This window comes from Heterocephalus glaber, unplaced genomic scaffold (genome assembly GCF_053883595.1).
Source record: "Heterocephalus glaber isolate CG9 unplaced genomic scaffold, H.glaber_assembly_v1.0 deba00001481, whole genome shotgun sequence".
Lineage (NCBI taxonomy): Eukaryota > Metazoa > Chordata > Mammalia > Rodentia > Bathyergidae > Heterocephalus > Heterocephalus glaber.
In genome coordinates this window covers 13,670,389-13,696,465 of record NW_028258317.1, presented here as the reverse complement: position 1 = coordinate 13,696,465, position 26,077 = coordinate 13,670,389, and the positions used below count along the sequence as shown (strand labels likewise).

Genomic DNA, 26,077 nt, shown 5'->3' with positions numbered 1-26,077 from the left:
GTAGAGCCTGTAAGAACCACCTCATGAAGAGAGGGTCCCATCTACAGTCCCTCACTTGATGAGTCCTGCCAGACTCATTTCATGACATCCAGACAAGCCAGTACCACCCATTCCAGGTACCCTACCCTGAGTGCCCCCAAGAAAGCCAGGAACAACTTGCCTTTAGAAGGCCATTACTCTGAATGTCCCCCTACTTTCCCATCCTCTACCCTTTTATTTACAGTTCAGGTAACTTGTCACCTGCCTATCCTGGAGAGATCTGACTATTTCATTCATGTGCTTCTCACACCTCACAGGGATCTACCAGGGTACTTGTGATATTTTATCAAGGTTACTGTTTGTACACACTGGCCCTGTTACGCTGTATCTTTCTCTCTGATTCCTGTATTTGGCACATAGGAACACCCAGAAAACGCTTCTGAATTATATAAGTGAATAGAAAGGGGTTCACAAAGACATGACTGACAATTCAACTGGCCAGAAGAGCCTCATGACTCCTCTCTGTACCCCAACCATGGGCAACAGTCCTGGCTCTGCTGATGGTTGTCAGGGTCTGTAGCTCCTTTCCTTCTCCAGAAGCAAGCTAATCCTCATGAGTCAGATAAGATAGGGAGACATAAGCCCTATGGAGATGAGGTCCAACTGTACCGAGGGAAAGGCTAGACTGAGGCTTGAGTGACAAGCTTTGGCTCTGTCTGGTACTAGTTTTACTGCTTTAAGCAAGAAACCTACCCCTTTATCTTCCTTTAATCATTATAAAGTGGGAATGTCAACATGTACATTCCAGGATTGCTGGAAGGGCTCAAATGAGGTACAGAGCATAACAGAAGCTGGACTTTCCTGGCATGTTTGCTTGCAAACATGAGGATGCTGAGCACCTGACTCACAGAAGCTCTCTCCCCTCACTTTGGGCAAACTTCTGCTATTTAAGTTTTGTTCTCCTATATCTACTCCCAAGCTGTCACTCTCTGATCACTTTGAAGAATTAGGCTGGCCAATATCTTCCCTCCAACAGATTGCCAGCCCAGATTTGTACTCATTATTCTTTTGACCTGGGGTGAAGGGCAATGAGTAGCAGTTCAGGCACACACTGATACCTGGTATAATTGTGTGCCACTGAAGACTTCCCCAAAGCACCCAGCTCCAATTTGGCAAGCACACCTCTCTTGTGGTTCTGTTTATATGCTTAAGGGGTCATGCAACAAGCTGGTTTGGTTCTTGCTGCAGCTTCTGTGGATCAATTGGTGACTCCAGGTCTATTTGTTTCACCTAGGGAACTAAAGACATCTAAGAATAGACTTTCTGCCCTTTAGCGATAGCTTCTAGTCTCCCATACCGGCGGGCCCTTTGACTATCACCTGTCTCTATAGACTCTCTTGACCTTTTTCTCTTGTTGATCTAACTTGCTAGTTGGTCTTCATTTGGCAATGCTGTACTTCATTTCAACATTCTCTGGTTACAACAAAGGGACCCCACTGCCCCTCAACCGGAAAATTTTTTCTTCAAGCTAATGTCTCCAGCTCACAACCTTCTGGGTAGTGCTTTTTTTTCCCCCCCCAGAGCTCAGGATGCAACCCAGGGCCTCCTCACACATGCTAGGCAAGTGCTCTACCAACGGAGCTATATTCTGTGGGGCCTCAGTAAAGGAAAAATGGTCAAGTCCAGTGGAGTGGGGCTGTGTGGTTAATTTACAAGAGATCTGTGGATGCACCTTCACTACCACAGACCCTCATCAGTAAACATGGAAAAACTGAGTGCACCCTCACATGTAACTCAGAAAACAAGACTTCTGACTTTTTTTCACAACAAATGAGCAAGAGGCTTCACAAGCTTTTTCGAGCTACAGTGGTACACTGTGGTAATTCTTGGTGTGGAGGTACAACTGGCTGATATCTCATCTCCATTCCTTTCCAGTGAGGAAGAGGAGGCTCGCAGACTTGACGGGGCCCATCATTCCCAAATGCCGCAGTGGTGTCTAGTGTGTGGAGGTGAACACCATCCTTTTGGACTGGACATGTTCTACTGACAATCTGTGCTCTGCAGTGGAGACCAGAAGGCAAAAACACTGGCAGAAATCTTTTGTGGTTTAGTTCTTATGCACTAAGGTTTTAGGTTAACTAGTGATTGCAGTTGAAAATTTTATAAAATATAGGTAATGTGAAGTTTTTCTTTAGTCACAGAAGTTGTCTGATTATTATTTAAAAACAAGCCCTCAAACTGGCAGATCTTCCTGCAGATGATGTGACAGTGACAGTGACTTAACCCCAGGAGCCCTGATTGGTGGCCTTGCTGTGTGGTCTTTCAAGAAATTTATAATACAATGTAGCACACGTAAACAAACAGCACACTCACTCTTTGACCTGTTTTGGAAGTATTATAAAACACTTTATTACAAATTTGATCTTAGCTATTTAGCAAAAAAGAACAGATAACCACTCTTTATTTACTTTCCTTTAAATTTTAAGAACCTCAAGATTAAAGTTGCCAAATCGAGTACTCCATCAAAAACACAACTTTACTCTCAAGAAAGACAGACTGAAGACACAGAGCTCTGCCAGGAAACAAAAACACAAGAGATTTCTTTTGCTGGACATGGGAAAAACTACAGAAAAAGGCAACGATGAAATTTCAAGATTCAAAAACCATCCCATACAACAATCATATTCCTCAGTGTTCTTTATGAATATCTGGGATGTATTTATAATTGAACACTGGAGTCAGAAAGAACAATTTCCTTAGTGAATGGATGTGAAAACCTATGGCCAAATACTTGAAGTACAGTACCTTTCTATTCCACACAGTGGGCAAATGGCTTCTATAAGGCCACAGACTACAAGGGTGAGTTTTCAGTCCATTGTGGCTATTGTACTTGGCATGGCCAAACTTAAAGACTTCAACAACCTGTCTCATCACTTCCTAGACAAATCAATGCTGTCTTAAGCCTGCAAATGAAATGTCTGAAGGACAAAAATGCAGAAAATCTAGGTGTTAAGAAATCAGAAAATCCTGGTCAAACTACCTGAAGATGATTATTCAGAAAATGTAATTTTCATATTTCTACTGCACGCCCCCCCTCCTTTTTTTGGTACCAGGGATTGAACTTGGGACCTTACGCTTGCGAGACAGGCGCTGGAACCACTGAGCTCTACTGCATCCCTTTTTAACACCACACACATCATTTGGGAGCCAGCAAAAATGTTAAGCCACACTGCCCTTGTGCCTTTTAATATACCACAGTGCCAGTTTAACTAGTATTTCTGTTTGCCGCTTGGGAAGTTATTTTCATTAGGGATTCAGCAGATCTTATGATAACAGACAATGCCAAAGAGCTGATGAGCACAGACTATGAGGCTTCTGATGAAAAAGGCAAAGTCTTGCACACTGAACTATAATGATGTAGACAGTACAGGGTAACCAGAGGTGGAGCCAGGGCCTAACCACTATGAAGAGTGTCTACTGAGGCTAAAAATGGGGCCAGGAGTGGCACCATGCTGCAGGGTAGCCATCCCCACTTGGCTTCTCCTTGAAACACAATTGCAGCTGCATTCTGCATCACTGGAAACTGCAACATAATATTAAATCTGTTGGTCTATGTGTGGCTGTGTATGTGTTTCTTCGTTCCTGTGTGACAGAGAAAAGTGCCCACATGCTGGCCACAATGCTGGATGGTCACCATGGCATGACCTCACTAAGGGAAGTGTCTTGTGTCCCAGGTGCTGATCTAAAAACTACTGTTCAAAAGCCAGTGCCATGGAGCTTATCTGCATCTCTCAGAGACAACTCCTAAAAGCTAAGAGAGCATGTACTAGGGGAAGCAAATCTATTAGGACGAAAGGTCTCACAGAAACAAAATCAATAAAAAATGAAGGTGGGCCATTCTTTTAGGCTGTCTCCATCAAACGAACCATGGATGTAGACCCAAGGTTGGCAAACTTCTTTGTGAAGGGGCAGATTATAAATATTTTAGACTCTGTGGGTCATATGTTCTTTGTTGCAAGTACTCAATTATGCCACAAATCACAGGTAAAGGAATGGGTGAGGGTTTTCCAAGAAATTTTATAAAAGCAGGAAGAGGGTCAAACATCACAATTTACAGACCCCCTCAAGTAGTCAGAGGAAGATGGCAGGTGAGTTAGTGGCTTGGGTTAGGAGTTTACTCCCTATGCCAGCACTTTACATTTCTGCCATCGGGACTGACAGGTCTGCTAAAAGGGTAATGCCTACTAACAGCCCTACTGCATGGCAGAAAATAGGCACAACACAGTCGCCAGGCCGAAGGCTCTATACCTCAATAGCTTTGAGATCCCGTGCAGTCTGCCCTTTTCCCACACTCTTAGTATCTTCTGAATCAGATCCACACTCAACTTCCTCTCCCATCCCTGTGATGCATAAGTGGCCAACACTGTGACCAGTTTGCCACGATGGTATTGACCAGCACTGAAGTTCTCAATTTCAGTTTCTTTCACCTTGACATTTTGCTATGCACAGTTGCCCCAAACCTCTGTGAAGGCTTGGGGAATACTGACTATGCCACTCATACAAGCAAAGGGCCATCCTCACTAACAGTGGGCCCTGGCTCTAGGCTTACAGGGAGTTGTACATGCTGTGAGAGTTCCCTTGGGATGCGTGGCCGCCGGGCTGTACACTCACATTCCTCTTTGAAGCTGTCCTGGGTAAGGCCTGAAGCCTGCCTGCTTCCTTTGTCTTGGCATGTGACACAACAGGCTGTGAATCCTTGTCCTTGACAGGCAGGGCAGGTCAAAACGAGCTGGCGGCACTGGAGAGTAGAGCAGAGTTTATACTGGTCCCACTGGGCTCCACAGTATGAACATGCTAGGGAAGAAAAAAAAAAGCCCCTGTTAAACATACACACATAGACAAACACATCTCCAGTTCCCAAATATAACTCTTCACTCACCAGAATCTAATACATTCTGTTAGCCCTGGGGAAATTTCTAAATAGTAAATCTCTTCTCTACTAACAGAAAATGCTGTCCCTTATTTTAGTCTGGGGAAGAAGGGATTTGCTTCTGGCAGTTGTCTTTCTGAATCCAGTACTCCCTGACCCATTTTTCTTTTTCCCATCCAGAAAATGGGTATCAATGCTTTGCTTTTACATTAGCTATCTCCAAACTGGCCAATGCCTTGTTAAAGGATCTTTTCCACTAGATCATTCCCTTTTCCAGTGAGACAACACACCTGAATACAAGATGACTCCACATTTATATTCAGCTTCTGTAGTGCACACCCTCTCTCCTGGGCCTGAGTCTCTGGCTGTGGCCAGGACACCTGACCACCTGATGCACGTTATCTTCTTTCTCACCCTGTTGCTTCCTGTCACCACTGATAACATCAGCCCTCCTCAGGTCCCCTCACCTTGCGTACAGAAGCCAATTTGGGGCCTCTTCTCCCCTTCGCACTCACATGCAGGCACTCATCAAGGCCCACCAGTCTTCCTCTAAAATCTCTCCAATCCACTCTTTTCACTTATTTATAATTCCTACATCTAGCTCCAAAAAAGGTCAGAAATAGTTTTCAATAGGAGATAAATATATGGCCATTATGCATTAAAAAGTCAAAAAGGAAAGAACACACTCAAACTCAAAATTTTATTCATTAAATCTAAGAGATAATTCTACCTCAGCCCCTATTCACAAGAGTTCTAGAAACTGCAGCAGCCACTGAGGGGGTCTGGGGCAAGAACCACCACTCTGAAGGATTGTTTCTATCCATCTTTCACTGACTTATCAGTGCCTGATTCACCCCAGTGTACCTGTGTGGGATCAACACTGCAGCCAACCCAGAAGCTGTCTGTGCTGGCCACCCCTCTAAACACCCCTGACTCCAGCCCTGGGTTCAGCTCTCACCTTAGAGTGTCCCACCCATCATTAAAAAGTAAGTGCATGCTGCATATGTCTGTAGACCAGGGATTCTTTCTTTTATTTTCTGCCATGGATTTACTTGGTAGTCTGGTGAAAACTATAGACTCTGTCTTAGAAAAATTATTTTAAATGCACAGAATACATTACAAAGAAAATACACAGAAATACAAAGTATCAAAATGTCTTTCAAAATCTGTGAAATAGGCATTATTTACTAAAACACTAAATAGACTCAGTGGTGAACTTAATAACTATTTCCACTATAAGGCAATGATGAATATAAATGCTATTTTGAGATACAACAACTGTAACATGATGTCAAAGTACTGTGAATTACATGAATTCTCCTGAAGACAAAGTCCCACGTACATCTAATAGAACTGGTTTGTTGACTATATTCATAATTAAAGGAAATGCTTAATTTTCATAAGGAGTTCCTGAAAACAAAAATTATTTTCCCATCCAAATGTACAGAACCCTTGAATATATATTGACTCCAGGTTAAGGCCAGCTCTTGGCAGGCAGGTGGGCCACGTGAGCTTATGCCTACTTTAAAGGACTTGCATGGCTAATAGTACTTAGAACAGCTAGGAGCCCACCACAGGCCTCCTCATTTTCCCTTTTTTTTCCTTCAGGCAATCAGTAATGGCTTGCCCTCCCTGTACAGCATTTCTATAATGGTGAATTGATGGTGTGAGGGGTTTCAGTGGGGGCTCTGGCCTGTTTTGACCTACCTGATACCACATCACTGTTGTAGGACAAGGCATAACGTTCATCAAAAACAAACAACTTCCCCTTGTAAAAGCCATCAGGAAATTCTTCTAAGTACTTCTGGATACCACCCTTGAGCTGGAACACCTCCTTGCACACTCCCTGGGTGTGGAAAAACAAGAAGAAACCTGAAGAAATGCACAGAAACCTAAAAGCTCCAAAGTGCCCAAGTGAAGAACTCTCTGTTTGTGCTGTCAGCCAGGGGCTTATGGCTCCCCCTGCAGGACCCAGGGTGATCAAGCGGTCAAGGAACAAGCCGGCCAGACCTCGCCTACTGGGGGGGATGGGTGATGAAAACAGTCAGGGCCTTCAGGCTCTAAAATCCTGGGAAGCTCAACTATTTTTGCTGCCCCCTAAATATAGGAAGACATCTGCTGGGACATGTGATGTTACTGAATTTGTTCTTCTCAGGATCAAGCAAAAGGATTAGGGGCAGGGAGATGTTAAACTAAGCTTTCTCTTTTGTACTTGATAAGTCTCTAAGACTAAGTGCTTTTCACATCTTGAGATTTAAGAACCCTAGATTTTGCACTCTGCTGGGACCATACAAGGGAAAATAACCCCTTGGGGTGGCTGGGGATGAAGGAGGGATTGAGGAGTGGAAAGCTTCACACCAGCTATTGGTGTATCATTCTTCACCTCAAAAACTGCAGTGCTTACAGGGTGATGGCTCACCTGGGCTTTGAGATAGGCTGAACCACGCTCACAACGGATACCCCCAGTGCAGTACATCAGCACTCTCTTTTCTCTGAAAAGCTCTAGATTTTTGTCAACGTAGCTAGGGAAGTAACTGAATTTCCTGATGTCTGGGGCTAAGCAACCCTGGAATCTTCCCTGTAATACAGGAGTGGCAAGAAAAATTATCAGAAAAACATACCTGGAAGGAACAAAGGTTCTCATTGTGTCAAACAACTCCCACTTTAGCAAAGAGTATTTTCCAGTTGTTGTTCTCATCTCAAACTCTGACCTTTTAACCAAGATCTGGAACTAGAAACAAGGCTCGTGGGCCATGAGTCACCTTCCTACAGAGTCCTCAGGGGAACTGGAGAGGCTACCTGGGGCCAACTTTACAAGATTGTTGACATGTCAAAGGTAGGATGTGTCATAGAAGTCAAAAACTATATTATGTGCCAACATGTCTTTGATTCATATTTTCTTAAAACTTTCTCACAGATCTTGAGTTCAAGGGCTTGGGTTTTCTTTGAAGCTGGTAGCGATAGAAGGAGATCCATGTGGCCACAAATACCCCTGAGAAAAAAGTCATGCTGTGGGAAGGGGGAGACCTACCATTTCACTAAACTCAATTCTGGTTCTTACTTACTATTTTGCTTTCATAGAAGTTTCTGCAATCCAGTAGGATAGTATCGCTTTGTTCTTGACTTGCCTGAGATAAAAACTTTTCTACTTCTTTATGAAATTCAGCTGGGGATAAATGGATCCCTAGAGCAAAACCAAAAACTTATGTTGAAACAATATAAATCTAATCCCAACTGGCCTAACCTGACTTATGTGTCAGCTTCCATTCCATCCACACCTCTTTTTTATTTTTTTAATTGTATTTTGAGACAGGGTCTCGCTATGGAGTTCAGGCTGGCCTTGAACGCACTACATAGTCTGGGCTGGCCTCAATCTCATGGTAATCCTCCTGCCGCAGCCTGCCAAGTGCTGGGATCACGGGTATACACTACCACACCCCACTATCCAAACTTCTTCTCATAAGTACAACTGTCTCCTAATAACAATATTTGATGATCACGAGAAAAGAATTTAGTAATTCCAGGTATCCTCAATCTCCCTCCTGACATGAGGACTACAGGGATCTGGTAGTTCAGACATAATTAGTTAAAAGAATTTTGTACCCTTACACTTAACCCAATCCTGTAATAAAAATTAGATAACTGGGATCTCTTTGGGTTTGTGGATCCATCATATGGTCACTAGTGGGTCAGGAAATGACTACTGTTCTATTGTCATTGTGCACAAAGGAGCTTTGGCATATACGTGCTTGACTATAGGTTTTAAATGTTCTAAACCAAGTTGAGCCCAAGTTCTAGGCTAAGAGCCTTGGCTTAGGACAGCTGAGAACACAAAGTTGGAATATGTTTTTTTTAATGCAAAAAGCATAAGAATGTAGAAGTGTAAGTCTTCCATCCACTAAGAAGTGTCTACATTTGTGTGCATGAGTAAAAGAGAAAAGGGTTGAAAGGGCTGACAACAGGGATGACTTATGAGAAGAAAGGCGAGAGAGAAAAGGATAGAAGAGCTAGAAGATGGGGGACTGCAGGTAAGTATTAAAATACAAGAGGACAAAAAGGAAAGAACCTCACTATGGAAGAGCCCTTTTCCTCTTGACAGTCCAGGATAGAAATATTTCTGTACCTTTGGGGCTCCGGGCATCTATCTCAGTAGATTGTGAGAAACTCGGGGGAAATGACATTGGGATTTTCATGGTGCATGTAGGTGGGCCTCTGGTGACTCAGCCTCTGCCCTACACAATCAAAGGAGCCTCACTCCACCCAAAGATGAACCCCAATAGCTGCAACAATGCTCTGTACCCTGAAGAGACCAGAGGCCTCAGAGCATAGGCAAGGAGTCTGGGTTTCTTCCTATCCAAGCTAGGATTATGAGGAGAATATAACCAGGCAGATGTTATTTAAGTCAACATCACATATTTACATGGATACCAAAACAATGGGGTAAAAAGAGAGGTTCAAAAATGTGATGAGAAGTATGGAAATCCACTAAGACTTTTCTACCTGCAGGGATCCAAACCTGTTCCCTGTGGCTGCTGTTATTGCTATTGCTCTCCTGGCCCTGAGAAGACCTAACTGTACAGTGACCTGGACTGACATGTTTAATAAAAGAGGTCCCTTTAAACAACCTGTGTCAAATGAAAGCAGCAGAGCACTATCAGGAGCTCACTTTCCCTTTAAGCTCCTAAGCAGTGTCCTGTAGCACCTAAAAAGCCTGTTGTGGTCATATTGCTTTCTGCCTAGAGGGAGACACCAAGCTCCTATCTCCTCATGCATGAGTACCTTTTTCCCAGATGCTTGGATCTTTCTATTTCCCCATGGCTTAATTCTTAGCCTTCTTTTAAATATGTACTAAAAAATGAATACCTTAGTGTCAAGGAGTCCTTTCTACTTTCTGATGAAAGAAGGTAACACTACCTATAAAATAGACTGGGGACAGAGGGAAGGGGGCAGGGAGAAGGAAGAAAATCAAATCTGAATCTGATCAAGTCTGAATCTGATCAAGTCTCTAGTCCTGACCTGCCTTAACATGGTAGCCACTGTCACCTGTGGCTGACAAGTACTTGAAATGTGCTTTGAGATGTGCTACAGTAAAGGTGACAAACTAGATTTCAAGTACTTAGCATAAAAAAAAGTAAACTATCTCAACAATAATTTTTATTCTGATTACATGTTGAAATGATAATATTTTGGATACACTGCACTAAGTAAAGCATATTACTTATATTAATTATTTTTATTTTTATATGTGGCTATAAGAACATGTAAAATTACATTAAGTGATTCATATATTTCTTTTTTTTTTTTTTTTTTGTACCAGGGATCAAACTCAGGTCCTGGTGCTTGCATATATTTCTATTAGCACTGTTCTAAATATATTTAAATATGTAAATAAATAAATAAATATATTTGCATATATTTCTATTAGCACTGTTCTAAATCTAACTACCAATTTACAGGAAATACAGTGAACAAGGGAATATTCCATTGGATGCAATCAGCATTATCCAGATTATGAGAAACTCTACAGGCAAAATTACCCAGTTCCTTTAAAAACTAAAGTGCAAGGGGGAAAAAAGATGGAAGTGAGTCTATAAAGACAGTTAAAGAGACATATTGATGAATCACAATGAGTTTTAAATGAATCATAATGGGAATTTTAAAATTAGGACACAACAGAATTAACTGAGTAAACATTTGATATTAAGAAATTATGGCTAAAATATTTGATAAGTTTTACAGTTTACAGTTTTAAAAAATATTAATCATTTAGAGTTATCTACTAAAGTGTTTGTAAATGAGACGACATGACATTGGGATTCCCTTCAAAATGATCCAGGATGGGAGACTTGGACAGGGTACAAATCAAAGCTGGCCATGAGGGCCAGGGATTTAGCTCAGTGGCGCTGTGCCTGCCTTGTAAGCACAAAGTCCTGAGTTCAATCCCTGGTACCACAAAAAAACAAAAAACACAAAGTTGGCCTTGAATTAGTAACTGCTAAAGCTGTATGGAAGTTCATTGTACTATTTCCTCTATTCTTTTTAATATTTGGGAAATTTTCATAGTAAAAAGTTTAACAAAAACAAGAAAACACACCAAACAAATGTCTTTCATTTATCTATAATACCACAGGGAAGAGGATAAAACATTCTACAACACTGCAAACTGCTTTGATATTAAAAGCCACTTGCTTTCTGTGGCAAAAAGCCTATGTGCTCTATTTTGCTGATGAACTGTTTACAAGCAATAATTACATTCCTCCCAAATTATTGTCTTTGGAAAAAGAAAACAACTTCTTGTCGAACATTACCAAGAAGAATAAGATGGGTCATTCTAAGGAGGAGTCTTCACTTACCACAAACACCATATATAAAAACCAATTTAATGTGCTTGCTTCAGCAGCACAGATACTAAAACCAATTTAAGCACTAGATGGACCCAAACGTTAGCCACCCCCCAGCTACTTAAAAGAGAAGATTCATCATGGCTCTTAATGACCGGTGTCTAATTTTCTCATTTGTCCATTAACTTTTATTCCTATGGTGAAAAGCCCACTTCTTTTTCTAAAAACAAGCATACCAGACTTCTTGTAGGAGATCTTACTGGGGCTGATCCCCATGGGCACGATTTCTTCAAATACACCAACACGCAATTCTGGAAAGCAGTGAGCTCCTCCTTTGCTGGTCTAGCCAATGAGAAACGAAACAGAATACTGTCCCATTGCCAGTTGTAAGACAAGTGCTAACATAAGAATTAAAATCTGTTTTGTAATATGATGAAATCATACGAAACTTCAAATTAGAAAATTAGGAAACCTCAGTGGGTCAGACAGGTAGGACCCAGAATGTTTCAGATAATTCAATATATTAATAAGTACTGCATATTTCTAAGGCATGCAGAAATACTGTATTTCTATGGCTATGAGTATTTAAGCAAAAAACCAAAGAACCACCGAGTAATTCTAATGTGCAATTACACCCTGACTTTTATTCTAGAGCCTTATCCCACCAGCCCGACCATCACCTTATCACTTAATGTGATAAAGCATAGTCACTCAAACACAGCAGCTCAGCTGTGAGAGCCAGCGGCTTCACTCCCCCATGTGTTATGTGCATCTTTTAATTCCAGGTTTACTAAAAAGATAGTAAATCACAGTGATCTGCTAAGACAATCGGGGAGTCTCTCAAGTGAACAAATATATTCAAGTCTTAAGAGTCCAAGGCTGTGTAGCTAAAACATCCTTATTGTATATGAAAGGAGACTCAGGTCGAGAGTGGGCACTAGCTGGCACAAGGTTATGCGGTGACTCACACTGGAAGAGCAGGGATGAGCATGCCCCTTCTACTGCAATGTCCTGTAACATAAAGGATAAAGAAGGCGTATATGGCACTGCTTAGTTTTCTACAGTGATCTCTTCTTCAGTGACCTGTACTGAGGCAGAAAACAGCCAGCTCTAGATCTTTTTCATTTTAGATTTCTCTTACCTTAAAATCATCCTTACACAGATAATCTTTAAATAATGGGCAAGAAAGCATGACTTCCACATAGAGTCTGGTGGCCAATTTGCTCCCACCAACTGTCCCATTGATCCCTTCAGTAGCAATTCGAACCTGAGGCACAAGATAATGAGAAACAGGGAACAGAGCACATTCTTTGTTATCATTGGGTTGATGAGATTAACAGGAAAAGTTGAGCTGCTACATTACCAGACAAAAATACCTGTGTTTCATATGAGGTATTCAGTTCATGCATGTAGAACAAGACAATCTGACTAAAATTTCTGGAAAGCTCATCTGCTATAGAGCTCCAGGCATTCAACAGGATGTGGGACAAGGAAGTAGGAAGCATATGCCACTTCTACTGCACAGGCCATTCCCCACACACAGAGACAGAGCTGAACTAGCCGAAGGGTTAGGAAATCCACTCCAAAACAGTTTGACCGAGGCAGTTATAAGGCACATACTTCTATGTGACTGTTTTTAGGCAGGCTAGCAGATTCTTTCCTATTTTATTTTAATCTCAGAGCCCAAATAAATGGCAAGCCCATCTGTCCCCTATATATCTGGGACAGAATAATCTCTACACTCATGTCTTAGATTTGCAATTGCTATGATTCTTAAACAGAACATTTTCAAAAGAGCTCCTTGGTAAGGAAGGCCTTATACCTAAGAAACTGAAATAAACAACAGCATTTATTGGGCACTTGCTAGAAGACAGGAGCTTTATACTATAATCTGGGAAGGGATCATAATCACCATCTTAGAGAAAAGAAGATACAGATGCTCAGAGAAATCAAGGAACTTGCCCAAGAGCAACGAGCTGGTTGGTAGCAATCTAGGCCACATCTTACACTCCAAATCTTTAATCTGATCTTTCCAGTTTTTCATGTATCCCCACACCGATATACTGCCAAACCTACCAGCATAAAACAATGTCACTAAACTGGTACGTGTTCTTGAAACCTAGGAATCTGGACCTGAAATCCAGGAAGATGCTGCCACCCTGTGGGTAGAACTTCCCACTGCTAGTTCACCACAGGCTGAGCCAAGAATAAAAGTCTGCCTCCAAACCAAGAAGAGATTGATTTCATACTTTGTACATTCTGTGAGAGCACTCATCTTTCACGGTATGGAAGTTCTCTGAAAAGAAATGTTGATATGTATTCATTCCACAAATATTTACTAATTTGTTTTACTATGCACCAGAAATTGTGCTACGACTTAGGGATATAGTGGTTGAAAAAAAAATACAATTCTTCCTCTCTTGGTGAAACTCAGAGACTAAGGGAAGTCATATATACTAAGAGTTACAAATGGACAAATGCTATGAACATAACTATAAATGTTATGAAAGAGCATAATGGGAGAAATGGATTTAGACTGATGGTTAAGAAAGGTCTCTGTAAAGGAAGTATCAAAGGAATTTTCTCAAAGAACTAAGGCTTGAGTAAAAATTAGACTGGAGAAATACAGTGGGTACGGGAAAGTTTCTTGAAGACAATTTATCTGCAAAAAGGCCCAAAAATAGGAAGGAAAAAAAAAAAAAAACACCTTGGGAGGGCTCAAAAAAACTGAAAGACCATGTCACTACAATGTGAAGAGTGATGAATGGTATCAGTTGAGTGGAAAAGGCGGGAGGGCCCATCACACAGGAACCTAGGGCATGTGAAGGATGTGGGATTTAGCTTACTTGTGCTGAACAGCCATGTAAAGATACTGAATGCGGGAAATGACAGGTCTTTATTTAACTTGTAAGATCACTCTGGCTGTGGTGTAGAGAATGGATTAAAGGGTGGGTAAGGATGGAGGACTGGAGATTAATTTGGAAGCTATGGCATGCCTAGGTAAGGGGTGGTGGTGGCTTGGCCTAAGGCAGTAGAAGTGAAAGAAGTGATTGAGTCAAGGGATATTTTACAGGTAGAAATGGCAGGACTTCGTGATGAAATACATGCAGCAAATAAAGTCACAATTTGCTAGAAAGCATAGGTGAGGAAGATCGCACTGAATGATCAATTTATTACCTCAGGAAATTTAAACCTGAGGGATACATAGGAAAGATTAGGCATAAGATAGTACAATGTCCTAACTGGAGGGGATCTCAGGGGGAATCTACTAACTTACTTTTGATTCAAATTTTGAAAATTATGCACTCTACACAGATGTATATACACATACATATAATCCTAGAGGACATTTTAGAAAAGTAAAAACCATCCAGCCTATGTAGAAATCATTATTAACATCTTGGTATATACTACTTCCATCTTTATACACACACAGTGTTGTCACGAACATGTATTCAGGGCTTTTTTTTTTTTGGTACCGGGAATCAAACTTGGGTCCTTGCGCTTGCGCAGCAGGCGGCGAAACCACTGAGCTAAATTCCCAGCCCACAGGGCTTTATTTAACATTCTCCAAATATGTGCTGGATATCTGCTATATACTCAGCCCTGCTCTAACACTGAGAATACATCAATTAAGAAACATAAAGTCACTGACCATAAGAAGTTTATATTCTATAAGGGAGATAGATTATATTTTCAGATAGCAATCATTTTTTGAATAGCAAAAAAGGATAGAATGTGACGAGGGCTACTTCAGATCACAGTTCTGGGGAGACAACACTGAAGCAGAAATCACGAGAGGTGGTAAAACACCATCTGTCATATTCTAGGAATACTGAGAAGTAACTTGGAATCACACCGATACCTACAGTCTATGAAAGCCCTTTCAAATTCATATTTCACAGATGCTTTGCTATTCTAAGGGTCAGCAAATTACCCCTGCTTTTGCATGTAGTTTTATCAGAACATAGCCACAGCCACTCTTTTAGGTACTGTCTATACCTGCTTTCAAGCTATAACAGTATTGTTTCTTTACATGAAGTCTAAAATATTTACTATCTGGCTTGTTAAGTAAAAGTTGGCCATGCCATTAAATATTCCTATAAAATACCATGTTAATGGCTATTTCTCTACTAAAAATGCCCAGCACGATTTCCCTAACTTCTAAGAACCCAACAATGAATGAGTACAGATTCTGCAATCCTAGGCTGGAAGGCAAAATGGACCCAGTGCTGGAGTTACACAGAGAAGATGTTACCTTGCCTGTGAGGTGCAGGTGCTGACACAAAGCTGTCTGCCAGGCACAGACCCAATGGGGATCCTCCAGGTCATGGTAGCAGTAATAAAGCAGCACCTCTCCTTCCTTACAGTCCTGGGCACTACAAAAAGAAAATCGGAGGGAGAGAGCATTGGAGTTGCCAGGATAAGAAGGCCACAGTTTACAAAGTCCACTCAGATGGTATTCAGGTAAGGCAAAGATGGAGCAACTCGTGCCCACCTTTGTTCCTACTATGTTCTCCTGAGATGAGAAGACAATTCTTTTTTGTATTTCCTTTACAGAAGACAGTACATATCTGCACTGAACTTCTTTCTTAACAAAAAGTGAGTTCTCTCCTCCCTTAATGGTCATATCCAAGAGACAGGCATTAATAATTCCATTTTACAGAAAAGCTAAATTTTATTTCATTCTGGCTTATCCACTAACATAAGATAGTACCTATTTTTAATTGCTAATCATACAAAAAAAAACCACTTCCATTTCTTCATATAATCCTCTTACTTATGAGAGGTGATTATTCCCATAGGGCACTTTTACACCTCAGCAATTTCATACTGTTAACAATAAAGCACTCAAAAAGTTCAATCATATTCATCACATTATTAAGAAACTAAAGAGCATAATACAGTTTGACTAAAAAGAAAAAAAGTTAAAAATAATCTCATTTACAATAGCTTCAAAAAAATCACCTAGTAATCAACCTAACCAAGGAGGTGAAAGACTTCCATAAGGAAAACTATAGCACTCTGAAAAAAAAAAAAAGATTGAAGAGGATATTAGAAAATGGAGGGCTGGGGATTTAGCTCAGTGGTTTCGCCGCCTGCTGCGCAAGCGCAAGGACCTGAGTTCGATCCCAGGCACCAAAAAAAAAAAAAAAAGAAAAGAAAAAGAAAATGGAGAAAGACATCCGCTATGCCTGAATAGGAAGAATTAATATTGTCAAAATGGTCAGACTATCAAAAAATGATATATGGATTTAGTGTAGTTCCTATCAAAATACCAACAACATTCTTCACAGAACTAGAAAAACAAAAATTTATATGGAACCAGAAGAGACCCAGAATAACTGAACAATCCTGAGAAAAAAGAGCAAGCAGGAGGTATTACAATCCCAGATTTTAAGTTATACTACAAAGCTGTAGTAATAAAAACAGCACAGTACTGCCACAAAAATAGACTTGTAAACCAACATAATATTAGACACAGAAACTGCCCCATCTACCTTTAGCTGTCTGATCTTTAACAAAGGGGCTAAAAATATACACTGGAAAAAAGACAGCCTCTTTAACAAATGCTGCTGAGAAAAGTAGTTATCTACATGCAGAAGAATGATACACCCATAGCTCTTACCCTGTACTAAAATCATATTGAAATGGATCAAAGACCTAGATATAAAAACAGAAACATTGAAACTGCTAGAAGATAAAATAGAGAAAACACTTGGAAGACACAGGCATAGGCAAAGAATTCCTTAACCGAACTCCAACAGCACAAGACATAATACCATAATCAACATATGGGGTATTAAATTTAAAAACTTCTGTATAGCAAAGGAAACAATCAACAGAATGGGACCATTTTTTGTTTTTGCTAGCTACTCTTCTGATAGAGAACTAATATCTAGAATATATAAAGAACTCAATAAAAATTAGACACTCCCAAAGCAAATGAGCCAATTAAAAAATGGGCAAATAAAATGAATAGATACTTTTCAAAATAAAAAAATACTAATGGCTAAGCAATAAGTACATGAAAAAATGTTCAACACTTTAGCCATTAAGCAAAAAATAAAATCAGAACAACTCTGAGAAGCCACCTTACTCTACTAAGAATGGCTACCATCAAGGACATAAAAACAACAAATGCTGGTGAGGACTGGGGGGAAAAAGGAACCCTTCTACATTGCTGATGGGAATGTAAACTAGTACAACTACTATAGAAGATTCTGCAAAAAACTAAAACTAGAAATTTCATTTGACTCAGCTATATCTCTGGTTATAATGATAATTGCATACCCATGATTATATCAGCATAATTCACAACAGATAAACTATAGAATCAGCCTAGATACCCATGAACAGATGAATAGATTCAGAATATGTGGCATACATAATAGAGTATTATTTGGCCATTAAAAAGGATAAATTTGAGTCATTTGTAGGAAAATGAATAGATCTTGAGACCATGTTAACTGAAATAAGCCTGACGCAGAAATTTAAATATTGTATGGTTGTTTTTTTTTTGTTTGAGAAACCCAACATACAAGAAGTAAAATAAAGGGGAGATGGTAGAAAACAGGGAGATAAGACTTTTTGAAGATGAGGAAGGAGATAAGGGAAAGGGAAGAGAGGGGAGGGTAGAGAGGTGGGGAAAAGGGATCAAATATGATCAAGATATGAGATCAACTTCCCAAAATGAATGTAATTACTATGTATCACAAACAATACCAATAAAAAATAAAAGAAAAAACTTAAAACCACAGAAAATTTAGATGTCAAAAAATTCACTATGTGGGTCCCAATAAATTCTGATAAATGGTTCATTTATCTGGGTTTGCATACATAAACTCATCTAACTGACATGAGTTTTTTCTTTTTTCTTTTTTTTTACTGTTTTGGTTAGTTTTTACCTACTCAATGTATTTAAAAATTTTTAAATGAAGGTATAATTTACAAGTGAAACTCCTAGATTATACATGTAGCTTGATCAGTTTTGATAGTTAAGTATACTTGTGCAATCACACCCCTGTCAAAATACAGAACATTTCTAACATCTCAAAAAATACTCCTGCAAAGCTGGGCATGGTGGCACATGCCTGTAATTCCAGGAAGCTGAGGCAGGAGGACTGTAAATTCAAGCCCAGCCTGGGCAACTAAATGAGACTGTGTCAGAAAAGAAGGAGAGGGAGGGAGAGAGGGAAGAGAGAGAAGAAGGGGAAGAGGAAAGGAAAAAAGAGAAGGAAGAGGAGGGAAAGAAAGGAAAGAAAGAGGAGAGGTAGGCAAGAAGGAGGAAGGGAGGAAGAGGGATGGAGATGTAGTTCAGTGCTAGGGCCCTGGGTTTGATCCTAAACTGGGGGGAAAAACACAACCAAACAAAACAATGCTGTTGTGTATTCCCAGTTAAACCTTCTGCCAGAAGCAACCTTTCTATCATACATTTGTTTTGCCCTTAGGTAAATGAAATCACCAGAAGCAACCTTTTTATCATCATGAATTTGTTTTGCCCTCGTGTACATGAAATCAGAAAGTAGGTCCTTTTAGCTTCTGTGCTCCAGCATGAGGATTTTGTTATTCGCCCATACATAATCTTGCATATCAGCAGCTCATGGTTCAGTATTCATATGAGTATACCAGTTTATCCATTCTCTTGCTGTGGACATTTATAGTTGTTTCCAGATTTTTTGTTATACTTATTACGAATAAAAGTGCTATGAACATTCTTGTCGAAGGCTTTTTTTGGACATGGGTTTTTTTGTTGTTGCTGGTGTTATATATCTAGAAGTGGATCACAGGGAAGATGTCTAATTTTAACAAGAACCTGCTGAGCATTTTTCCAGAGTGGTTGTACCATGCCACATTCCTACCAATAACTGGGTGCTCTAGTTCCTCTATGTTCTCATCTACATTTGCCAAAGTTGGTGGTTCTCATTTTAGCCAGTTTAGTGGGTAAGCAATACTATAATAATTTTAAAATTAAACCAAATTACAGAATGAAAATCTTACCTTATCAGCTGATCAGGGCTAAAGCAGCTTATATCAGGGAGCCAAGCAGACACTTCATGACTATGAGTGAAGTACTCTTTTAGAAGGTTCTTGCTGTCTGCAGACCTAAGACTCTTTGAGGTACTCAATGTCACAGCCATCTGCTTTAAAATAGAAGCAGTCTGGTGATAAATTTCATCAGCATGTTGTGTTGCCACATGTCTATGGATGCTGATTGGGTCCATGAATAGCTGCTGACAGCATTTCCACCATTTTTCTTTACATTCAAAAGGAAGGGCTGGAACTTGTTTGGTTTTGACAAAAAGGGCGAAGGCCTGCAATTATATTATCATTGTTAAATAATTTTAGGTTTATAGTTAATGGAAGTTTCAATGAAATCTTTTACATTATCTTTCTACAGGAGGGTCTAGTTTTATGTTCTATATTCTATGGAAGAATCCCCTAAAATAGTTAAGTTCTCTTATAAGAGAAGCTAAAAATAGTTTTTATATTTTGAAAGTTTAATTGTACCCAGCTCTATAATTTTATTCTCAGGATGTGAAATCTAAGTCATATCAGAATATTTACATTTAATTCAGTTTGGCCTTGTACTGGAATGATAAAGCATGGCATCCTATCTTGGCCTTCTCCCAACTTTTCCTGCACTCTTGTTCCATACCTATCTGACACATGGACAAACCCAGACACATCACTGTTTTCATCTTCCCACTGCTGCCCTGCTGTTCCCAGTGGGTAGGTTGTGGGATTCTAGTGGCCTCTACAGAATCTCTAAAACTTTCAGAATACATTTTAGAGGTCACTTCTGACAGGAAACATTCTATGGTCCTCTTACTAGATGCTATTTCTCCATCTTCTGAATATAAAAATCTCTATTTTTCACTTTTCTACTTCATTGTAAAAACTGGCTCTGCTGTTTACTGTTTGTATCTTTGAGAATACACACAAAACCAAGGAAATTATCCAGCACTTAGGTGCTGAGTTTTCATCTGGAAAAAGCCATAAAGAATTATATAAATGTTAAACAACATAATTAATTTATGTCCTTGTCTGGTACAGACTGTAGATGACATCATTCCTTTGCAATGTGTTTCCCCATCCTGTTTTCAGCCTAACCTTTATTTTTCCTTTCACAATCTTACTAGTAGTTGAATCAAACCAGTCTATTCACTGTTCCCTTAATATGATTTAAACATCCCTGCTTCTATTTTTACTCATACTAATCTTAGTGTCTACAACACTCTTCCTCTTTGAAGGCCACTAAAATCTTACCTAAATGAAAAGATTAAGTCTTACGAATATGTCAGTTCTTTAAAACATATATTTAATGCAATTATAGCCAAAACTGGACAAGAATCTTTAGGAAGTTGGCAAGATTGTTCCAAATAAAAATCTTTTACTGCCCATCAAAATCCACTTTGTTTTCTTCCTGGGAAAATGATATTTCCTAGCCTTTTCTGCAGTTAAGCTTGGCTACAGTAACCAAGTTTTTTCCAATGGAATATAAATGGATGCAACATGTGTCAACTCCAGTTCTGGTCCATAATAACCTCCCCTGTGTGCTCCCCTATGCTCTCTTCCTTAGATTACTGTCATGAAAGCCCTGGAAGCTATGTGTTAAAGACTACAATAAAACATCATTCTCAGTCTCTGAAAACCTGTATGTTGATAAAAATGAGCCCCCCACACACCTCTCAAGCCCAAAGTAATTCTAATGTGTTGAACCCACAACAGATTGGGTCTGTTTGCTATTGTAGCCTAGGCCACCGTGATTAATAAATGAAGAAATTCTGTAAGAGCAATGAGAAAAAACTTAATATACCAGATAAAAACATATTTTAGAATTATGATAAGCAAGTGCAGCAGTAATCCATTCTGATAGGTACATTTAAAAAACCAAAAACATAAATAGATCATGAACTTTTACTCCTACATCCAATCTATCAGCTGTACTTCCAAAATATATTCATAAGCTTTCCTTTGTTTTGTTTTTGAGACAGGGTTCAGGCTGGCCTTCAACTCATTCTGAAGCCTGGGCTGGCTTCAAATTTGCGATGATCTTCCTGCTGCGGCCTCCCAAGTGATAGGATTATGGGCATGCACCATCATGCCTGCCTCAAAATATCACCTAACCACTTCTTATCACTTCCTTTGGCTATTAATTACTCTGTTTATTGAAGCCAACATCACGTTTTCCCTCGATTACTGCAATAGTCTCCTACTTTCCCTCTTTCCATTTTTATCCCCATAATTTATGTTCCATTCAGCCAAAAAGATATCTAAATCAGATGTCATTTCTCTGCTCAAAATCCTCCAAAGGCTCTTTCCTCCTCACTAGCAAAGTCCTTACGATGGCCTACAAGTCCAACATAACATGGTTCCTTATACTACTCCAACCTTATCTTCTATCATTCCAGCCTCTGGACAAAGGGAATATGTGTGCCATTCATATAATTCTTATAATTTGCTATGAGTCAAAATTACTGCAAAATAATAGTTAAAAGACTTTTCTGTAACCTTTAAGTTTCATTTTCAAGGAGAACTGTACAAGAAAAGAGTGGAGAGGTGGCAGCTAAGAAGTTACAGAGGCATCATTCTTCACTGACATGGAGCCAAAGATGGCTCTGTAAGAGAAGACAAAAGATTGAAGGCAAAACAACTAAGTCTCAGTGGCACTTCCTCACCTCATTTTCTTTCTTTTCTGAGCCTTAGGCTTTCTACTGTTAAAAGGAGAAGGTTTTAGTCAATAGTTTCGAAGTGGGGGGGGGTGGTAAATGGCATAGAAGAGCACCATCAATACCATCTACTCTCCTCAAATACTCCACCATAACTATCCAGGATCACACCCTGCCCAGGATTCTCCTTTGCCTGGTTAATTCTCCTGATTAAACTATTTCTTGAGCTGGAGGCCAATCTCGCTGAGTTACTTCTAGTACCTGCATTAACTACATATACATAATCATGAAAACTTCAACAGTAATCTTACCTTTTTCTTTGCAAATGAATATTTCTTCTTTGTAATGCCATCTAACTCTGCTTTGAGATTGATGCTAGGATGAGTAAGATTTGTATCTTTTAAATCCAAGTCAGAAAATCTTAAAACACAGGCCTCCTGGTCACTCCCTTGGTCTGAAGAAGTGGAAGAAGGCATCTAGTTCGGTTGTAGCAGTGAGGCAGACTTTTAGTTAAGTACCTGCTAGGATATAAGCAAAGGAGAAACAGCAACACCAAAGTCTTTAGTTACTTCTTGAAGCAAATATGAAGCTAATTGAGCCAGGGATTTTGCTCAGTGGTGCAGCCACCTGCCTTGAAAGTGGAAGGTCCCAAGTTCAATCCCCAGCACCAAAAGAAAAAAAAAAAGAAGCTAATTAATCATGCAACTTGATTTGCCCAGTAGACCAAGCTATCTATCCATTCATTCATCCAACAGTATTTATTTAATAACTATGTAATGCTAAGCACAGTTCTACATACTGGAAATATAGCAGTGAAAGAAACAGGAAAAAGTCACAGTCTTCTTAGAGTTATATGCCATTGGGAAGAAATAATTTTTTTTTTACTTTTTTTTTTTTTACACCGGAGATTTAACTTAGGCCCTTGTGTTTGTGAGGCAGGCAGTGGCACCACTGAGCTAAATCCCCAGGGAAATAATTTTTTTTAAAGTCAGATGGGAAAGGGTTATAAAGAAAAACAGTTAAGAAAACAAAAGGATGGAAGGTCTCTTTAAACACAGAAGGTAAGAAAAGCCTTTCTAGGGCAGTAGAGTAGCATTTGAGCAAAAACATTTATTAGGCAGCAAGCCACAGAAATATTTAGAGTAAATGGAACCAGAAAAGCACTACTTAAAACCAAAATCAATCAAGCTATATGCCAGTACCTTATATTATGAATACTTCGTTCTTTTTCCTCCTAAATTTCAGAGCCCTTTTAATTTTCTTTTTTGAGACAGGGTCTCGCTATGTAGTTCAGGTTGGCCTGGAACTCACTATGTAGCCCAGGCTGGCCTCAAACCTGCAGTGAGGGATCCTCCAGTCTCGGCCTCCTGAGTGCTGGGATTACAGGCATACACCAAGCCTGGTTCAGAGCCCATTTTAATGAGCCAGAGTATCAATATTACTACTGTGGCTAAATCTTGTCAAAATGGATACACTACAACCAATATACTGCATTCTTGCTTTTACATAGTAAAGAAAATGTTACAAGTAACAAACACTAACAGGAGGCAACATGAAGCCCTGAGAAAAGCATGCTCTTTAACTGCAAGTATGTAAATCTAGGCAAGCTATTTACGTCTTCTGAGTTCTAATTCTCTGATCTGTAAACTGAGGATAGCAGTATCTAATTTACAGGACAAGAAAGGGTTCAGTAAGTAGTAACACTGTTATAAAACATTTCAACCTAATTTAACACTGTATTTTACATTTAACATTAAAGATGGATTTCTCCAAAAATTAGCTATAGATTTTATTTTCTAAAACTAGCCATAGCCATTCCTAGTCTATTTCTCTACTCTCCAAGCTTATATCGCCCCATAACTGCTCCCGAAATAAAACATGATAGAAGCAATATTGTGTAGCTTCTAAGGCTGTGTCCTAAAAAGGATATACTTGCACTGGCTCTTTGCTTTTAGGATGTTCACTCTGAGCCCAACCATTATGCTGAGTTACAACCAATCCAGCTCACAGAGACCACATACAGGGAACCACGCAGGGAGGAACTGAGGCTTTCTGCTGACAGCCAAGGCCAATTGCCAGACTCAGGTGGTTCCAGCCTCTGCTTTTGAGCTGAAAACAGAGACAAACCGTCTCTGTTATGCCCTGTCCATCTTCCTGGCCACAGAACACTAAATCATTATGTCACTAATGAATTGGTAAATTTGTCTCCTAAAAACAACCTTGAAGGAGGCAGCCTGAGGTGGATACTTGAGGTTCGGAAGAGTGGTAACAAGCAGAGGTCCCATGTTCCAGAAGAGGGTACAGAGAAAGACTGCCATGGAAAATGAAGAAAATGTGGTACTAGGCACTGAACCCAGGAGCTCTGTACTGAGCTCCCAGGCCTTTTTTATTTTGGGACAGGGTTTTATTAAGTCACTAAGTTGCTTAGGCTGGAACTTAAAATTGCAATCTTCCTATCCTTCTGCCTCAATCTCTGAGAATGCTGAGATTATAAGCATGTGCCACTACATCCAATTTGTGGGATGTTTCTTTTGTTGTTTTGTTTTCTTTTGTTTGTTTTGTTTTTTGAAACAGGGTCTTGCTATGTAGTTCAGGCTGGCCTTGAACTCACTATGTAGCCCAGGCTGGCCCCAAACTCATGGCAATCCTACTACCTCAGCCTCCCAAGTGCTGAGATTACAGGTGTACGCCACCATGCCCAGATTGTGGGATGATTCTTGGCTCCTAATTTTCTCACAAAATTGTCTAGCTTTTCAGAAAATCCTATCAAGTTCGCTTTAGGATTACCTTGATCACTACCCAATTTTAAGGCCCCAGCATTTCTTGTTTGAATTACTGTAACAGTCTAACTGCCTTTTCCCTGCAATCAGGAAGATCACTATTTTTAAAAAGTTAGATTGTCTTCTAAAGGTTTCTCAACTTAGTAACATCTAAAGTCCTTAAAAAGTCCCTTCCCCTTACTTTTCTGATCTCATTTTCCACTACTCTCCCTTTGCTCATTACCTCAGATTGCATTATAGTACTTATGCCTATTCTTTAATGGGTCATTCAGAACATTAGCACCAAGACAGCATGGGTTTTCCTTTGTTCCCCTGCATCCTCAGCACCTAGAACACTCCTAAATGTTAATAAATACAGCATACTTGTTGAATAAAACATGTCACTGAATAGTCAAGGAAATACGTCAATAAGGACCAGACGGTTGGGGTGAAACCTCAGCCAAAGTAAGCAGAAGTCAGCTGTGGAGATTTAGGAGCAGAGACCTTCAGGTAAAGGAAATAATGAGTACAAATTCTTAAAATGGGAACAAGCTTGACTTATCGGAGAGAGTGGCTGGAGCAAAGTGATGAGGTCAGAACCCTACTGGCCATGACTGGGAGTTTGGAATGGAAATTTCATGAAGAGCTTTATACAAAGAAGTAGCGAGATCTGATTATGGATTTGCTTTAAACATACAGCCATTAGGGTTTATGGAAAAATGGTCATGTAAGAAAGGAAAAGATACTAGGAATGATTCCTCCCTAGGTTTTTAGACTAAGCAATCGAAGGATGATGCTGTGTACCGAAATGGGTAAGACTGAGGGTGCAATAGTTTAGGCCAGGAGAGTGAAATTTCAAATAACCGTAGACAAGGCGGTGTGGTTTATACTCATCAAAGACATCAGGACAAGGGAATTCAGATAATGTACACGTTAAGTTACCCAACAAATATTAGAAATAAACTGTAACACTGAAAATAATCATTTGTTCCTTCTTAATCAAACAACTCGGAGGTGAGCGGCAAGACTACCAGTGCAGCCAGCTCGCGTCGCGGCGGGTCTGTCCATCCCAGGAGAAGGCTTGGGCGGCGCCACTTTTCGCCCAGGCACCAACCCACGCGCCCGACCTGGTCCAACCTCCCTGGCGAGCTTCCAGAGGCGACAGAGGCCGGGAGGTGGGAATAAGATGAGGACGTACCCGCCGGTCCTGATCTTTTCCAGTTCGGCCTTGGACGAACAGCATCAGCCCAGAAAATGTCGCGGCTCCCCGCCCTCTATCCTACAGACCCGCCAGGGGCCTGCGTGGAGGGACGCTCGTGACGTCACCGCGCTCCAGAAGCCTTCGCGGGAGTAAGCGCAGGGACCGCCGGGAAAACGTCGCGAGGGGCCAGGCTG

General features: G+C 40.2%; 2 protein-coding genes across 7 annotated transcripts in view; one reads left to right on the top strand and one right to left on the bottom strand.

The window, feature by feature from the left end:
• Positions 1-3,594, top strand: part of Tmod1 (tropomodulin 1) — a 70,638-nt gene extending 67,044 nt beyond the window's left edge. For all 4 annotated transcript variants that reach the window (XM_004864968.4, XM_087183636.1, XM_087183635.1 and 1 more), the window contains one exon: positions 1,915-3,594. In XM_004864968.4, coding sequence (XP_004865025.1) covers positions 1,915-1,979 — 65 coding nt within the window. In that variant the 3' untranslated portion in view covers positions 1,980-3,594. The remainder of the gene's footprint in view (positions 1-1,914) is intronic.
• On the bottom strand, positions 2,362-26,074 carry Tstd2 (thiosulfate sulfurtransferase like domain containing 2). 3 transcript variants are annotated; one of them, XM_004864969.4, is made up of 10 exons: positions 25,881-26,074; positions 22,235-22,441; positions 19,252-19,565; positions 15,509-15,629; positions 12,392-12,517; positions 11,487-11,592; positions 7,975-8,093; positions 7,329-7,487; positions 6,617-6,755; positions 2,362-4,833 (listed from the first exon to the last, which is right to left on the bottom strand). In XM_004864969.4, exons 2-10 carry the CDS (start codon positions 22,397-22,399, stop codon positions 4,535-4,537), a joined length of 1,548 nt encoding a protein of 515 aa, XP_004865026.1. In that variant the 5' UTR covers positions 22,400-22,441; positions 25,881-26,074; the 3' UTR covers positions 2,362-4,534. The 3 variants fall into 3 exon arrangements, with proteins under 3 accessions (XP_004865026.1, XP_021100191.1, XP_087039760.1); XM_021244532.2 differs by having other exon boundaries at positions 22,235-22,444; positions 25,881-26,003; XM_087183634.1 differs by lacking the exons at positions 7,975-8,093; positions 11,487-11,592 and having other exon boundaries at positions 25,881-26,044.
• Positions 26,075-26,077: the final 3 nt, after the last annotated feature.